At 42.4% G+C, this 19332-nt stretch overlaps 1 protein-coding gene across 1 annotated transcript; it reads right to left on the reverse strand.

Moving 5' to 3' along the window:
• Positions 1 to 16170: 16170 nt before the first annotated feature.
• Positions 16171 to 18572, reverse strand: LOC148039448 (heat stress transcription factor A-1a-like). The gene is made up of 2 exons (XM_087690826.1): positions 17579 to 18572; positions 16171 to 17338 (listed from the first exon to the last, which is right to left on the reverse strand). The coding sequence occupies exons 1-2, from the start codon at positions 17924 to 17926 to the stop codon at positions 16265 to 16267; spliced, it is 1422 nt and encodes a 473-aa protein (XP_087546952.1). The 5' UTR covers positions 17927 to 18572; the 3' UTR covers positions 16171 to 16264.
• Between the last annotated feature and the right edge of the window lie 760 nt (positions 18573 to 19332).

Genomic DNA, 19332 nt, shown 5'->3' on the forward strand with positions numbered 1-19332 from the left:
CCCTCCCCGATTTGTATAGCTCTATAGATAAATTTCTTAGCAAGTTCACCTCTTGTCCCGACCCCGCATTCATCACCACTTGTAATTATCTTAGGTTAATTAGGATTCTAGTCCACCAAGAGCCCGCACCCCAAGAACGCAGCCTCCCACCCCTCTATTTTGATCCCAACGCCATAGACAGCAACACCATGACTCGCCTCATGATGCGTGCTTCTCTTTTGCCATCTTTCTGTGGTGCACTACTCGAAGACATGAACGACAGCAAATTCACCCAGTGCAACCACCCCTTCCTTTCTACCACCACCCTCAAAACCCGCCTCCACATCAAAGGCTACTTGTTGAGTCAAAAATTCCTTAACAAGGCCCCTCGGCCTCCGCCAACCCCTACCCACCATTCGAATGACGAGGAGTAAACTCCTGTCATGCCCTTGTACCACTTGCATCCATGTATACACCTCCTCATGCTATTATATATATATTCAAAAAAAAAAAGAGGAAGAAGAAATAAAGACGCACCACAATCACCGCACCTAGGATCCTCCCTAGCCCCTCCCCCCCCCCCCCCCACTTCACACTTATGGCACATCAAGGGCAGGACTTTCAGACCTGTCACCCTAAGACTTGCACTACACTGCCAACAAAGCACAAACTGGGTCCTCAAGTGTGGGATGTTACCAAGGGCTTACCCAAGGTCAGACCCATCTCCCAGTTCCAGTGCCACATGCACCACACACTACACAGCAAGACAGACACACCCCTTAGGGAGTGCACAACTTTTCTTGCAGGTTATGTTCCCACTTCAAGATGTGGCTACCTACGGAGGAGGATCGCCCACGACTTCCCTTAATATCAACACTTCTTTTCATGTACCAGCATCTGGCCACCTGCCTACTGATGGCCACCCTGATTGAATCAAGTCAAGGCAGAGCTGCCATTGGCATAGATCTTGGAACCTCATCGTCCAATGATCCATGCCCAATGGCCCAAGATCTACGGATCGCTTATTGATTCCGCCGGCCTGAAGACCTTCAACTCAAAACTGAAGACCTTTAAATCAAAGACAAGGGTCTTCAATCGAAGCTGCGGGTTTTCAAACCAGATAGCGTTCGAGGGGTTTCTCCAGAATAAATCCCTTCAATACCATCATCATAAGGGATTGCTTATTGCTTCAAGTGTTTCTCATACTCAAAAGACGACCGGCTACATAACCAGCGCCACAACCATGTGACAGACGCCGAGTATCTCCATCGAGCCTAAAGCACACCGGCATCTCTCCTCATCATCATCCCTAACCACCCACCTACCTATTCCACCTAACAGCCGACCTAACTTGCCACTATGTCCCTCCGCAGTGCCATGGGACTGGCACTTGGCTAGGAAGGGGGTAATGTTATCATGTTTCTGACCGTGGTTCCGCAGCCCAAAGGAGTGGAAAATGGAAAGAAGAGAAAATAGCAAAAAGGCGTAGGATAAAAACAGAAAAAGGCGCCTTGGCCGGTAACCAATCCTTGAAAAATTCAAAGGATCGGACATGACCCGCAAGAAGCTTCGGTGTCGGGCCAAGGCAACGAAAGAGGAAGAAGCGCACCATTAAAATGTGGAAGCACCCTCGAATCTGTGTAAAAGAGTGCCAGACTCGCTCCTGTGCAAAGTGTAGACATTAGTTGGGAATAGGATAAATTAGAACGGTGGGAAATGGGAAAAAGGGCCTAGGCTACGGCCGGCCATGTACAAGAGGAATGACCGCCCAAAAAGGATTTAGGGCTTTGAATATAAAGTTGAAAAAAGAGAATGAGAAGCTCATTCTTTGGTGTGTGGAAAAAGGAGTCTTCTTCTTCCTCCCTTCTTCTCTCCTCCTTGCTTGTGTGTGCTCTTGAGAGAGGGAGTGTGAGTGTGAGGGAGTGAGTGTGTGTGAGAGTGAGGGATCAAGAGGGTGAAGCTCTTCACCATCTCCTCTCCTCTTCTTCTCTTCTCTTCTCTCTTCTTTTCTTGCGCGCGCGGCTATGGAGGATGGAGCTTGGAGATGAAGGAGGCTTGAGGATGCTTGAGCTAGCATCAAGAATCGTGGAGCTACCGGAGTGCAAGAGAGAGGAGGATACTCAATCGGGCATCAAGGTAAACTCACAACACTCATAGGATCGACGGCGCGTCGGCTAGGTGAGAGAGAGCCATTAGAGCTCACTTGGAACGCTTGAAACAATAAGCAGTCCGTGGGTCTTGGTTGTCGAGCGAAAGCTCCCACAATTGAGCTCCTTTTTGTAGCTCGAGAACATAATCATAAGGTCAAGGATATAATCATTAGCAAATACATGCCCCAAGACTAGACATTCATTGAGCTTCACTAAACACTTCTTCAAAAATATGCCCTACAAAGCTAATCATGATTGAGACCCAACAAGCCCACGATTTCTTTTGTCACCTAGAGGATAGACTTACTGATGCTCATGAAGGACGATGAGCCATCTAGTGGTGGGAGACTTTACAACACATTGAAACAACTCACATGGTCTCTTTTGTATTGTATAGCATAGAAAAGCTTCGAGTTGTATTTTACACTTGTATACATCAAGTGTTTGAGTTATACACAGTTTTGCATACAACATAGGAATAGTATTTTATCATATACAAGGCAATTCAGAGGTTTACTTTCTATTGTTGTACTTGATGATATGATTTTTCTATAGAGATATTTTTTTGACTTTTCTCCTAGACTTCTTTTGGAAACTTCTTGGACCTTGTGTAGTCTTTGAACTGAGGTGGATCCCTTCCTCAAGGATTGCCCTACCATAGATTTTTCCTCCAAACTTTTTGTTTGGAAACCTTCTAAGGTAGACTAGACTCAACTTATAAGGGTTGCCTCTAGAAGGTAGCAAAGAACTCTCAAACAAAGGCTTCAAAATTATGAAGTAATAAATACTCTTTCATAAGCAATGGTGCAAACTAAGAGAGAGTTATTTCTAAGAGAGAAAATTGATAAATCCCACTTGAAAAGCACCATCAAGATAACACTCAAGTTACATGTGGATGAACAATCGCACTTGCAAAAAACCTCTAAAACTTTGACTTAGTCACATCAAACTATTTAAGCATACCAATGTTTGACTATTTTTTATAGCTTGGAGGAAGATTGCAAGTTGTTAAAGGGCTTCTTTGATATAGACTTGCCTCCTAGAGTTCTTAAAGTTAATTTTGAAGGTCTTGGATGGTTTCCAAAGCCTAGGATTTCTCCACATGTAATCATGCATTACTCTTGTAAGAGTTCTTGGATTTGTTCTTGAATATTTTGCAAGGTGATGATGACACCTTCCATCACCACATCCGTCATGATTATGTAAAATCAAAGTATGAAGTGTTGCCAAACTATTATGAAGGTGACAAAAACTTAGGAAGGACAAGAATTGTCACCTCACAACTTACAAGAGAAGAACTCCAAGAAGAAGAAAAAGAAGAACTTTATTCTTTACTTCAAGAAGATGGAGCGCAACAGCGCAACAATATCTCGCTTATATGAGATTGATACAATGATGCTTATAACAAGGCTAGATTTATAATACAAGACAAGATCTTGATACAAGATTAGTTTGAATACAAGACAAAACTAGAATTGGAGATACAAGGCTTGAACAAGAACTAGAGAGGACTTACCTTGTAGAAGTATCACAACTAGTGTTGGTAAGGCTAAAGGGCTTTGTAGCCTAAGGCCGCTATTTATACTAGAGTTAAGGAGGCTAAGGGAAAGCTTCCAAATATGAGATTATATAAGCGCTAAAAAAAGTATATGATGACTAAGCATGATAACTTCATCAATGACATAAGTATTACTCATAAAGCAATGACATAAGCAATATTGATGTAAGCAATGCTAACATAAGCACTAATGCAACCATTCTTGATACAATAAATGTTTATATGAGTAATTATGAAAAGTACTCTTTGATATCCTCCAAAGAATCTTCTAAAACCCTCTAGAAAGTTCTAGTTCTCACTACAAGATATAGACCTTATAACGACGTTTAAAGTGACGAAAATACAAACAACAAAATTTGCCCCCGTCGTCGCAAAAAGCGTCGTTATTGACGACGCCATAGAATCGTCACTATATGCGTCGCTATATGCTATAGCGACAGTTACAGAGAATTTGCGACGCTTATAGCGACGACAATAGCGACGCGTGTAGTAAATTTGCGACGCAAATAGCGACGGTAACAGAAAAAAAAATTTGTGGCATACAAAATAGTTTCTGCACTGCTGCATACAAAGCGTTTGCAAACAAAAAGAATGTATACTGAAATCATAAAACTGATAGATGAAATAAATACATGATATCGCATAAAATACGATTGGTACAATCATAAAACAATATCACTAATACATAGAAAATGTGTACATAGATCGAGCGACTAAAAACTGAAGGTATGTGAGGTCTAAGGATCCAAGGGCGAGCTACAAATCCTCGTCCCCCGAAAGCTCCTCCCACTGCAAAGGAGCATCAAACGGATTCTGCAGAAAAAAAAACAACATATCAATCCACCATACAATAATGCATTCAAATATCTCATGGTAACTACGGACAAGAAAGATGAGTGACTTACTGGGCTACCGCGTCTATACAATCGGTCGATCAATGATCTGAGACCGTGCCTCTCTACATATGGAGTCTCAAGGCCTTGTGGATCGCGATTTGTAATGAAGTGCTGCAAAGAAAACAAAATGCTAACTATTACAAACATGATTGTCAGTACAAAGAATATCTCAAAAAAATAAATAAGCAAAACAAAAGAGAAACTTACAAAGTCCTCCAAATATATCATGTGGCCGTCACTCCCAAGATGATGTATCGATCCGGCCTCGATTCGTGCCATCGCCGCCTCCCGCTCTGCTGACTCTAATGTCCTGGCGAATTTGTAGCCTCCTCCCTCAGTCGGTGCCAGTCGTCTGCATCTAACTACTCGGGCTTTGGAGCCCCACTCTTGATTGCCTTGCGTGCGTCGGATCGTCTATGTAACATGTATGCACGCATGTAATCCATCATCCAGCCCGTAGAGAATCTATCCACTGCGGCTGGCACCGGGAACTCCTCGTGCAAGGATGCTACTATGTACTCCTTGCTTCCCTCCGGTATGTTCCTCCAATGATCTAGGACGTGCCGAAAAACTTGTTGGCACAACTCTCTCATGCGAGCCATCACCCTCCTCCCCTCATCATTCATGATGATGGCTCCTGACCTGCCATCCACTAGGTATCCATAACCCCTAAGAGTATGCCTAAGATGGGCCCTCTCCCATCTCCGTCCACGCTCCTGGGCATATCCAGGAGACCCCTGTACATCCGGTGTACCGACGGGAGTATCCTCTCCCGGAGTGCCACTCAAAGGGGTGCCACCAAAGGAGGTGCCACCAAAAGGCGTGCCATCTGCCGACGACTGCGCAAAAGCCAGAGTGACTGGAGTGAACATCCCCACAGGTGTGACAAATCCTGGAGGTGACGCAGCTCCAACTGAACGACAAGACGGAGACACCACGTCCGTGTCTCCACAGCAGCATCCCCCTGATCCTCCTGCAGTCGTAGTCCCTCCCTCTGGCCCAAGTCGCGAGCGTTGAGATCGTCTGCTCGAAGCTGAAGTATCTGATCGCGCTGAAGCTGATCTAGCAGAGCGCCCTGACGAAGAACGAGACAGCTCCTGATCTGCCATCTCTCTGAATCTCGCGAGTTGATCTGGAGACATGCGTGCCATCATGTCCTGAAACTCCTCATCGCTCATCCCTCGACTCATCCTGAAAATGTCGATACCTGCACAGATAAAAAATGATGTTAGAATAATCAATTTAACTATAAAAAGCACATTAATATAAATCATTTTTGAAAAATCCCTCTTAAAATGCATATCTTATCTACCTTTATGAAAGATCTAAACAACGAATTGAAGTATTCTATGGTCCCATGTTAATCTCCTGACACAACTCTGCATACACTGGAAGGTCGATAGACATGTCACCTTCTCTTCCATTGAGGCATGGTGCAACATACAAAAGCAATTCACCTTTATGGAAGATCTAAACAACGAATTAAAGTATTATATGGTCCCATGTTAATCTCCTGACACAACTCTGCATACACTAGAAGGTCGATAGACATGTCACCTTCTCTTCCATTGAGGCATGGTGCAACATACAAAAGCGATTCACCTTCTCTTCCATTGACGCATCCATTCTTTTTTCTACCCCATTTCCAACCACCACATCTCCAGTCAGCCTGTCATCGTCCTTCAGCGTCCATAGCATTTCATTGTTTGGTTCCACCATTGGTAGCCATTGTGAGATATGCACTAACGCCTCTGACACCAACCAACCTTCCGCCATGCTACCTTCCAGACGAGCTCGTCACACAAAGCCTTTCAAGGTTTTCATGAAGCGCTCCAAGAAAAACATCCATCGCGTATGGACAGGTCCAGCAATCTCCACTTCGTCCACAAGATGCACAAGAATGTGAACTTGTATCGTGAGCATGCTAGTGGGCAGGTATTTCTCAAAGAGACAGACCGTCTCAACTGCTCCCCGCCTTGCGGATTCAATAGAGGACGTCTTAATCTCTTTCTGTGAAATCCATTGCACCAAAGTCGACAACTTGTAAATGGCCCCGCGAATTTCTAGAGTTAGACATCCCGCGATTGCGATCAGTAGGACAAACTGCCACAAATGCAAAAGCATTAAGAATAATGGTCACTTTTCAAATTTCAAAATGTCCACGCTAATTAAAATCCATTCTATTCACAAACCTGACATATCTTATGCCAATCATGGGATTTTAGCCCAGACATTTGGTCATCTTTAGAAAATGCGAACCTGAGAGAACGCATCATACCCGTCGGAGTACGGATAGACTTGATTACTTGCTTCACAATACGCTCTTCTTTGGTAGACAAAACCCAGGGAGCGCGAGGAAGCTGCACTCCCCCTTCAGCACTCGACTGCGGCCAAAGCGCCTCCATCTTACCTACCTCCTTTAAATCCATTCGTGACCCTATAGTGTCTCTCTTTCCTGTGATGTGGTCCCATAGCAAGCTGCCCACATTTTTGAAAATATGCATGGGATCCAACAAGTGGTTGACCTGTAAGTGGGTTCAATACGGCAACTCGTAGAAAACTAAAAACCGTCGCATTCCATTTGGATGTGATTCCGGGTTTACCATTTTCAGCTCGTACCAGCTTACAGCATTCATACGTACTGGAGATCGTCCAAGAAAACCTTCCCTGAGTTCATGATCCTCCGGCAAGAAAGCGGCGTGTCCTTGATATACCATCTTCTTCATGGTTCGTGACCTTCGGGAGTCTAAATATGGCCCACACAACGGACATGCATGATAACCTGAGGTAACGAGACCTGCAAGGCGATCCACGACCTAGTGAATACTTGATTGAATGAAATAAAATATAGATATTACCAGCGAGAACAAAGGTCTGCTCACCTGAGCACTCTCCCAATCCCGGAAAGTCATGCATCGTCCACATGAGAATGGCTCGAATATTGGCTGACCCGCCGACCATTGCGCATGCTCATATCTTGCACCGTGACCCCCTCCTCCCACAAAATCTTAAGCTCATCGACTAATGGACGAAGATACACGTCCATATTTTTTACTTTGTAGCGGCCCGGGACGAGCAAGCTAAGGATGAGATGTCATTTCTTCGTAGAAAGCCATGGAGGAATGTTGTAGTTGACAAGCACTATAGGCCACACACTGTAAGAAGTCGAGCGCAGACCGAATGGGTTCACACCATCCATGGCGAGACCGAGCCGAAGATTCCTTAGCTCTCGCGCAAAGCCTGGGAAGGTAGAGTCAATGTGGCTCCATGCGCGCGAATCTGCTGATATTCGTTGCACTCCATCCGTGGACCTATTTTGCACATGCCACGTTGTCAAGCTTGCCATGGTAGACGTGCGAAACATGTGGTTTATGCGGGGGATGAGCGAAAAGTGCCTGAGAACTTTTTGAGGGATGGTCTGCCCTTGCAAGTCCTGTCGATACCTGTGAGCACCACACTTTGGACATGTCTCCATAGTCTCATATTCATCTCGAAACAATATGCAGTCGTTGATACATGCATGGATGTTATTGTAGTCCATGCCAAGCTTCCGTAAAACATGTCGTGCATCATCACGAGACTCAGGCATGGTGTTTGCAGGTGGCAATATATGATATTTCAATAACCTGAAAAAATCATAAAACACCTTGAAAAATCCATCCATGTTTGCAATAATACTGTTTATAAAAAAAACAATGAAGTCTGTGTGCAAGGTACCTGAATAACTCAGTCACACTCGTATCGCTCCAACCGTATTTTTCTTGCACACTTAAGAGTGCAAGCAATGTCTTCAACTGAGATACTCGGCACCCATCATATAATGGTATGGATGCTTCCTCTCTAAGCGGGTCAGATGTCTCAACGTCCATGGGAATCAATGCATCGATCATTGCCTCCATCTCAGGCTCCAAGATTGTAGGCAAGTCGGGAAGGTTGTCTGTCTCCTCTGGCATTGACGATATAGATGGGCCTTACGAGTGGTCGATTGGCTCCTGCAATCCATCCATCGCACGTCCACGAACTCTTCTAATTGGCCGCAAAGGGTACACTTCCCCTTGGGTCGAGACATCACCCTCCTGGATACAAAATTTGCCAACAAGACCCAATCTTATTGTGTATGGTTTTCAATTAGCTTGAGAGTACAATGCATGAAAAATGCTAACTTCAAATTACCGTTTGCTGAAAATCTGCAATCGCCTGATCAATGATCTCAGATTGAAACTCGCCAAATCGTCGTACGTGTTCTATAGACAATCGGCGTTTTCATCTAATTGCCAACTTGCATTGAGAGCAAGGACATGGGACACGCTGATTAAGATACGTCTCGCGGTCTTGAATAATAAGACCTTCGTCTGCCATCTTATCTACATTACAGCAAACGAGGCTTAAATGGATAGCTTTATGGAGATGTACATCAAGTTGCAAGTTGACCATAAACCTTGCATTGTATATAGTAGTCGAGAGATTTTCCGATGTTATATCTCGGCCTTGTATCATGCTCAACGATTTGTTTGTCCCGGTAGATAATTATTTGTTATATCTCGGCTTTGAGTATAAGTAATCCATTTTAAAATTAATGCGCGCCATCTATGAAATTTTATAACTATAGTAATAAAATTTATTTCAATCAATTCTACTCATAGTCATAAGACTTGAGAGAAATTATCCTATACTCAATTTAAGGGTTTCTTCTTCTATAACAATAATTTTGGGTTCATTTTGATGAAGTACGTGGCCCATGGCAAAGCACATTGCATGCCATTATCAATAAGTATATTATCTTAAATTTCCTTCCCCTCCCTCTCCCTCTCTTTCTCTCCCTCTCCCTCTCTTCCTCTCTTTCTCTCACCCTCTCCCTCTCCCTCTCGTTCTCTTTCTCTCCCTCTCTCATTTCCTTCCCCTCCCCCTCCCTCTCCCTCTCCCTCTCTTTCTCTTTTTCTCCCTCTCCCTCTCTATCTCTCTTTCTCTCTCATTTCCTAAACAAGCAAAAAATAAAGTGATTTAAACATCCTCCAAGCAAAAGGGAGAGGGAGAGATACAATGCACTCTCCCTCTCTTTCTCTTTCTATCCCTCTCTCATTTCCTTCCCCTTCCTCTCCCTCTCACTCTCTTTCTCTCTCATTTCCTCTCCTAAACAAGCAAAAAATAAAATGATTCAAACATTAAACAAGCAAAAGGGAGAGGGAGAGAGAGAATGCACTCTCCCTCATTCTCCCTCTTTCTCTTTCTCTCCCTCTCCTATTTCCTCCCCCTCCCTCTCCCTCTCCCTCTATTCCTCTTTCTCTTTCTCTTTCTCTTTCTCTTTCTTTCCCTCTCCCTCTCCCTCTCTCTCTCCCTCTCTTTCTCTCTTACTCTCTCGTTTCCTCTCCTAAACAAGCAAAAAAAAAAGTAATTTAAACATTAAACAAGTAAAAGGGAGAGGGAGAGAGAGAATACACTCTCCCTCCTCCCTCTCTTTCTCTTTCTCTCCCTCTCCTATTTCCTCCCCCTCCCTCTCCCTCTCCCTCTATTTCTCTTTCTCTTTCTCTTTCTCTTTCTTTTCCTCTCCCTCTCCCTCTCCCTCTCTCTCTCCCTCTCTCTCTCTCTTACTCTCTCGTTTCCTCTCCTAAACAAGCAAAAAAGAAAGTAATTTAAACATTAAACAAGCAAAAGGGAGAGAGAGAGAGAGAGAGAATGCACTCTCCCCCTCTTTCTCTCCCTCTCCCTCTCCCTCTCTCTCTCTTTCTCTCCCTCTCTCTCCCTCTCCCTCTCATTCTCTTTCATTTCCTCTTCTAAACAAACAAAAGAGAACGATTTAAATCTTCAACAAGTAAAAGAAAAAGAGAGGGAGACTCATCAATGAGATATGGCGAGCGTGGGCGGCTTCTCTTTGCAACGAGGGCTCCTCCTCTCCTTCGCGAACAACGGCGGTGACAGTGGCGGCGGCGGCAGCAAGTTTCTTCCTCTTCTTCTCTCACAAAGCCTTGGCTCTCTCCCTCGCTCTCGCTCTCAAAAGGCGAAGAAATGAAAATGAAAACAGCGCTCTGGTTTCGGCCGCGCTTTTTTCCCTGCGGCGTCGCTATTGACGCAAATAGCGACGCCAATAGCGACGCTAGTTGCGACGCCTATAGCGACGTCGATATCTGCCGTCGCTAATCGGCGTCACTAATTGCTCAATTCCTTGTAGTGTCTAAAGTTTTATAAACCTTTCTAAAAGATACTAGCTTTTTTTGTGTCCATGACACCTTGTTTGAATTTGTTATAATACTACCTTTGTTTGCATATCTGATTGGGATTTTATACATGTTTGAACAGTAGTCCAAATCTAATAGGATGGCAAACATGGATAGCAAGAATTTGGCCCCCTAGAAAGGTCAAACCCTTGCTATGAAAATTTTTCATCTGCACTAATTGGCATATGCATCAAAATGATTTTTTGCGATCATTGACATATGTGCCAATATACCCCTATCAAAACATTAAAATGCTTATATCTATGTATATTATAATGCATTTTCTGACACTCATATCGATGAATTCATTCCAACAATTATGAAATGTTGAAAAGATGGAAATGCATAAAAGAAAATGTCGATACCTGTGAGAAAAGAAAAAAGAAAAAATGACTCCAAAACTAATGAAGACATCAACAACTGACACAAAATGATGGCTAGGATGATCATAAAAACAAGGGGTATAACACTAAAAAATGCAAGTAGACAAGCTACCTAGCCATGACAAAATGGCCCCCTAGTCATCATATGAGTCACCTAGGCTGCCAACTATCGATAACAACAAAACACAAAGTCTGCAGCAATAAAAAATGTTGAATTAGACCTAAAGCAAAAGTCAAGAATAGAAGATAGCACCAAAACCAAGATGCTTGGGCTCTAACACTATGGCAAATGAATGTGGAGCAACAAAAGCAAAAACATGAAATTATTGTAAACACAAAGATTTGAACAAAAAAACAAGAACACATGAACTTAGAACTAACAAATATATATACCAAACAAAAGTGTGTATAAAGGAATAGATTGTGAGTAACTAGTAGAGTGCTCCCAATTTCCCTCTAGTAGGATACAATCTACATGTATGAGATGATAATGAGATAGAGAAGAGCTAACCTTCAAATAGACTGAAATAAAAGAAATTAATTATCAAATCAACCAATATTTAATGAGGCTATAAACGCAAGTTGGCCAACCATAAACGTATTACCTACTAAAAAATGCAATGCACTCAAATACGTTGTCTATATAGCCATGATATATACAATGCTAATAGGGAGATAGTTTTGCAAGCTACATTTCCCTTTAAGAGCTTACAATATGTATATATGAGGCAAGTCTCAAGTCAAAAAGAAAATAAGAAACAAAGATCCATATGAGTATTCCATCCCCTTGAAAATCATAACATGCCATTGGACAATTTTCTAATGTAAACTTGGTCCCATGTGAAACCAACCTTCCTTCTTAGAAAGAGTGGTGATTTTTTGATTAAGCACTAAATTACCACATTTAGCAAATGAATATAACTTAAAAGACACAAATTACCTTGAAAATCTTGAACATTGGATACCCTGTTGACTCCAAATTTGGCACCCCTTTCAGTATTTCTTTAACTTATTTGCTAATGGAATGAGTACAAAGTGAGATCCACAATCTCCTTTCTTGTTCCAAAAGCCCCTTTTATTGTAGTAACAATCAACAATTAATTCAGGCTAATTATCCCTTCATTTTTCACCCATGACTTGCACAAATATAACCTGTAACTAATCAAATGCTACCCCAAATTACAATGAATGGATTCACATCTGAATTTCCTAACAATTGCATAAACTGTAGGTACTAAATTCAATGTACAATACCTTCACCGACGATTGACACAGATCTCAAGCTGATTGTCAAATCCTAATTTTTGCAAAAACTTAGGACTTAGTAGAGATCTTTCTGTTGTCCACCAAATCCAAATGAAATCTAATCCAAAAGATTGAGAAATATTGAGATTGACTAAGCGCAAGCTAGAGAATATGAGAGAAAGCTAGAAAAGAAATTCAATAATTCTTTACGAGAAAGGCCTTCAAATTGGCTGTAGTCCATTAAATACTATCTAAGAACTATCGTCCACTGCCAAGGATGCCAAAATTTGCTATCACCAATCACTATCAACTACCATCGCCAGCTCCAAGAAGCCTCAAAATTGATGTCGCTTGCTACCAGTTGGTCTTCCCATGCTCTTAGCTACCTTCGAAAATCCTTCAATGGCAATAGATCATACCATCTCCTCCCTCTCTCTTACAGACCGAATACCAAGTGGTAGCCTTCTAAACCCATTTTTTAGCATTATCCAATTATTTTATTAATTTTCAAAATTAAATATTTTCAAAAATTAAATTCAACCCTTCTGATCTTGCCCAAAATTAAATGTGTCCATCCATAATTTAATTGGCTGAGCCATTTGTGATCTAAAGTGGTCCCCAACCTCTATTAACCCTTAGACTAGCATTATTTAATTAATTAATGTCTCAATTAATACTAGTCCCTAGTATCACCACTAACACCTATTTATCAAACCACTATCCTAGGGTCACATCTGATATCAACTAACTACCAAAACCCAATCGACATAGCTTATCACAACTTTTGCATTATTTAATTAATTAATGTCTCAATTAATACTAGTCCCTAGTATCACCACTAACATCTATTTATCAAACCACTATCCTAGGGTCACATCTGATATCAACTAACTACCAAAACCCAATCGATATAGCTTATCACAACTTTTGCATTTGACACGCACTGCATCATCAAGGTCCTCGGCCTATTACCAAGAAATAACTACCATATGCAACACGTGCTAAACTTTCACATTTGATTAATAACTTAATCAAATGTTTTCAACAAGATTAAAACATCACAAAATTTCACATCCTCATGACACCATGCCTTGGTTGCTTTCAAACAAACCTCTTAAGTGGTTGAAAGGAACATGTTCAACAACCTTGAGATCTTAGTAAGCCTTCAAGTAGCAATTTGTGACACCCAGAGTTCAATGCCTTGGTATCTTTGGGACAAAACCTTTCAAGTTAGGCACGAAGCTTGCTTTTCATCTCCCTTAGCATCCAATTTTGGACTTGCAAGGTGATACTCTGTAACATTGGACTTAGTTTAAAAAGTTAATATTATTTTATCACACTAATTTCTCTTGGCTCACTTACAGCCCCAAACCTTGAAATCAATTTTCACTAGGACAAATGGCTCAAAAGTTCAATAAAAGGAGACCAATGTGCAACCACTCCTACATTCCAAATATCCCATTCTCTCCCTAATCACATCCTCGTACCATTAGACCTTGCCATCTTCTCATCGCCATCATCAGCATGTGCTGCCAGCCCTTCTGACCCTTCAATGTTATCATCATCACCTAGCAGTCTATTGCTGCTGCTGCTGGCATCATCATCAAGGTTGTGACGATACCATTCCCTGTTGTCATATTTCATCATCGTACTGCTGTCTAGAGATCCAGACCCATTTTATTGATCAAGCTACTGGCTTGCCCTGCCTGCCCTGCTGGAGAGCATTTGGAGTGATCACAACAGCTTATAGTTTGTATTTCACCCTGCTGCCCTGCTGCAACTGCATCTGGAATCTTCACAACAGCTTTTGGGCCTTCATTTTGCTGCCTGGATCCTTCTGACTGCTGCCCTCTGTGCCGGAACTGCTGCGTATGATAGTTTTCTCCATCATCCAACTGGCAAGGCTTCCTTCATCAACTCCTGCATCGATTTTTTGTGGTTTACTCGGTCCGTTCATAGAAACTCACTTCATCATTCATTCTCTTTCCTTTCTTTCTTCTTGTGTTTTTCTGAGTTCAATTTGTTAGTCACGTTTTGTACACTGTTTACAGCTATCCTCACACGATGTTCTCCACTTAAATTCCAATTTCCAACTCCTAATACATCTCAATCATGATGGCTACATGAGGTCACTGTGATTGATGCATGCTTATTATCTAATTATTTGTAATGGAACCAAGCTTTTCACGGCATACAACTAGGACAAGTTGCAGAAATACCTGCAAAATACGCATAGCAGTGAAAATAGCAAAGAAGGTTGAAGCACAATCTGCCCCAGTGATGAACTGAAGAACATTGAGTCAGGAAAGTAAAGTTCTAACAACTCCATTTCAGTATAGGAGGGACTGTATAGGCAAGTTTCATACAGGGTTCATGAAGCAATTCAACAAGCCTATTTCAAGACTGTTAAGGACTGTGTTGGGAAGTCCTTGGGGACTGCATACAGGATTCATGAAACAATTCAATGTCTCTTTCAGATCTTTACCTGGACACTATAAACTTCATGGCATGTGAATTTTTTATCCTTGCATCTTCTCTATATGATATTTTAACAAATACATCAAGCTGATTCCATGACCTGCGAATGGAAAATGGACATGGAGATTGTGAGGCCATAGTGTGATACTTCATCATCATAGAAAAAAAGAGCAGGAGGAGGACTAAGCAACATGGAGTTGAGTGCATATTCAAAGCTCCCCACAAGAGCACTTCTGCTCAATGATAACCTTAAGTGAGACTTAGAATGTGATAACAACTCTTAAGTGTTGGGGTTTGAGCCCTAGTCTAATTTGAGGACGTACTAAAGCTCTATGTGCTCCAGGGGCAGAACTATCTACATCTAGTGCATACAATTGGGCTAGCCCAATTTTCTGTCAACATTCAAAAACAAAGATTATATGTAAATGCATATTGGATGCATACAAAAACCAAGGGAAAGCCAACAGTACAAACAGATTTTCTGGAGATCAGCACAAAATACTGCAGGAGACAACGGTCAAGCTGCAAGCTGGCTTAACCAAGTCAAAGCAGAGAATTACTCTTGCGATTTTGTTTTCTATGTGGATGCTAAACACTGTAATCCATCTTCTGGCTGAGCACTTCTTTTGGAACAGGCTCAGGTGATATTAATTTCTGAACATGCAAAGGGAAATATGCCTAACCTTCAGTGCAAAATCTTATGACTTTACAAGATTTCTATTTTCCAAGAAACTTGTCAAGTTAAAATAGCACAAGAGGAGCATTTTAAAATACTGCCCAGCTGAGGACAATAATGTCTTGCCTAGGCTTACAAGATGATAGGTCATAGGACTTTGATTGTCTGAATCTTCGACCAGGTTGTAAGCCAACTTGTTTCTCTCCGCTGACAATTGGCCAGACCCTATCGCTTCACAGTACCTGGAACTTGAGCGCGCACCTGTTTAGACAGTTCAAATGCATCACCAGAGCTTCTTACTGTAATGTGTTTTCTAACTTCCAGCTGAAATAAAAAATAGCACTGCAAGTTTACAAATCCTTCAACTTACCATTGTCAAACTCTTTTGGCAAAAGAGGAGAGTTGCATCACAATACACTGCTGCCATATGTCAGGCAAAAGCATAGAAACACCCTATTTGTGCAGGGATGTCACACTCAGGACTGGCATATGTTCTCAGTATACTTCTTGCATGAATAAAGCAGAAACTGGACAGACTCTGGAAAGGTCACAGACAACAGAAATACATCGCCAATTCATAGAATCTGCACAGATAATGAGAAATAGTGCACCATTTTGCCTGAATTGACTTGTAGTCTGAAATCAAAACACAAACTCTTACAATGAAGTACATAGCCACTTCCTTTATCAGGAATGCAATGTATAGTCCAGCTGGGCCAACTGCTGTACAAACTCACTGATTTCATAAATGCCAGCAGGGCATTCAACAGTCTCTTTGTCCTCCATATTCCATTGTGGTAATGTACATTTTGTGCCTGTGCCTTCCAAGCCAGTGCTAGCATTCAACAACTGTTCCAGGAAAACATAATTGGAGAGGCCTGAGTGAACTTGATTCTTATAAGTTTCTTCAAAAGCTGTTGTCTCTGGCAAGGAGATAGAACCTTTGAAATGAACTCCAGAAGGAATGAGAGAGACCACATGTCCCTGCATAAGAGGATTGACAAACTCTGGAACTGCTGAAGTTTGAGCAGTTAGATTGTCAACAGCCTGAGCAGATAGATTTCTTGAGATGCTGTGAAACTCTTGAAACTTTTTAAGAGTTGCGCTCTCTTGCTGAGGAACGCGTTCCTGTGGCAATGATGACAGGGATGACACCATGTCTAGGAACAATATCCCCAGCAAATACAGTTCACTCACCTCATTCCCTGAACTTGAAATATTCGAGGACAATGGGGAAAGAAAATCATTAGATCCAGGTTTGTGCGTAACCAACAACCCTTCAATGCCTGATTGTGCATCCTCCTCTTCAATTTGCCAAGGTAAACGCCTTTTCTTCCTCAGCTCTGGCACTTGGTTCTCTGTCTGTTGCACCAGCTGAGAAAAGAAAGAACCACTATGCAACAGTTTTGCAAGAAAGGCCATCAATTGTTGCTGTCTCTGCTCTGTGGACTGAAGGCGAAGTACCAAGCTGTGCAGGTCCTGCTCGGCCGCCTGCTGCTGCTGCCTTAATCTCATCAACTCCATCAATAGCAGATTCTTGTCCCGATTGAGATGCTCAATCTCTTCTTCAAGGCCAAACTTGCCAACTTCTATGCAATGGCCTGTGGATCCTGGTCCTTCAGTAGTCTCATGCTGATGAGCAAGTGGATTCTCAGTTGCCATGCTTCTTTTACGTTGAATGTTCTTGAGAAGATGCCTCTGACCGTGCAAGAAGCACTCGTTTGCAAACTCCCAGCGGTCAGGATCAACCTTCCGGAAGCCCTGTAACAAGATAGAATAGATGGCGCCAATAAAGTAAGCACTCTGAACACAATCTGAAACTCTTAGCCAGTGACTACAGAAACAAGTAGAATAGCATCTATCTGCATACGAGCACCTCTTTAGACCAAATGAAAGGAATACTAGAGGACTGCAACAACATGAGCCTTCTGAAGTGCCGGCAGGGATGAGGCACATTTTATTCAGCCACATATGAGCAAATGCTGAGAAGTGATTACTTACATAAGTGTTCAACTGGCGGATGAAGCTTGAGAAATTACTGTGTTTGAAGTACTGCGGCAACACATCCAGAGAGAACTTGGGGGGATCCCAAACAATGAAGCTATTGTGATTAGTGCTCCACGAGATGATGGAGTCTGTGGCGTGATCCTGCACCATGTCATAGGTTTTGGTAAGGAATGGAGGGGGAGCCATGGGGGTTTGCAGAGGCGAGTTAAGCCCAGCGTGGGCTCCACCATAAGGAGATGCTGCAGGGAAGGCGGTTGTCGCTGAGGCAGTGCTATAAGAGGAGGCTGAAGAAGAGATCATGGTGTGGTGGAAAAGCCTGCCTGACAGGTAAGGAGTAACCATGGAAGGCTCAATAAGGGAAGTTAATAAACAGTGTACTGCCCCTGAGAGGACTTGAGGAAACCTAACGCGGACACTGAAGGTGAAGCCATGGCCATGGCAAGTTACAGGCCGACCTTAGCCATTGGCCATAATTGACCTAGATGGCACACCTTTTCACATACGGGACCGAGAGATATGCTGTGATAAGGGAGGCAGAATCAGAGACTTACTGCGGAGACGAACCTCGACAAACGATGATTGGACCTCATTACAAGAGTCCTTATATTACAGCGTGTGCCACAAAAGCATCTCTTCGAGCCCCGGAGCAGCAGCGGCATCATCATCAGGCCATGATAACGATCGTGTTGAATGCGACGGCCGAGATGTCACGTACAGCACTACGGCTCGACGTCGGCGACAAGAGACCTTTCAGTTTCACCTGCGCAAGTAGCAGTGGTAGTACAGGGTCGAAGCAGCCATGAAATTCAAGAACTGCATGTCTCCGGGCGGGCAGGCAGGCCAGATCCAATGGCCATGGCAGGCGCCATGCCATGCCTGCAAGCGAGGTCATTCTCAAGAGAGAAAAAGACAGATAATTACATCCGGACGAGAGACTCTCTCTCTCGTATGTCGAGGACGATGCTGATGATTTGCTTATGGCAGAATGGCCAGATGTACGTATTATTTCGAACTCCGTGTTCGAAAGCTTTTTATTTGTTTCATTTTGGTTGTTCTTCTCTGCCACACGTAGGCTTAGAGTTATTTGTTTAACTTCCTAAGTTCCTTATTAGATTATGTCACAACACTTCTTCATACATTATGCATTACCTTAACACCTTTTTCCCAAAAAATACATAGATTTTGGTCATGAGACGTTTTTTTCTTTGAGATGCGCAGATTGTATCAATGATAATAAATACACCCTTACATGAAGAAGATCAAGCTCTTATAGAGCTTTGGAGCTTATTACTGAAAATCTTCCAACGAGGTTCTTCGATTTTCACCTTCAACAAGGAAATAATGCAAATACAAAATTTCTCAAAGTGATCTGCAAGATCAAACTAAATCCGTGGCCTGTTTCTAAAAAGTAGGGTAAACCTACCCTCCCAATTTTTACTAGTAGGAGCTCCTCTAACTAACTGCCAAGCCTCAAAAACCAAAGGTGGCATTCTACCCTTTTTGTACGAGACAAAATTATTCCATAAGGTTTATAAAATGGGAAAGGCTTACCAAATCAGCAAGAAAAGCATACAACTTTCAACAAGGATCTAAATTATCGAGCTTCATTTAATTACCTAGTTAAACTAAGGGAATGGGTGCTTGTTGATGTGTATTATCAAGTTAGTGATGTCACAAAACTCATCGGTGACATTTTCGAGGAAAAGAACCCAACTCTCAAACGTGTAAGAAGTTGCTTATAAAGTTGA

Source organism: Lygodium microphyllum, chromosome 2 (genome assembly GCF_053477565.2).
Source record: "Lygodium microphyllum isolate KBCC chromosome 2, Lygodium_microphyllum_v1.1.10, whole genome shotgun sequence".
NCBI classification, from domain to species: domain Eukaryota; kingdom Viridiplantae; phylum Streptophyta; class Polypodiopsida; order Schizaeales; family Lygodiaceae; genus Lygodium; species Lygodium microphyllum.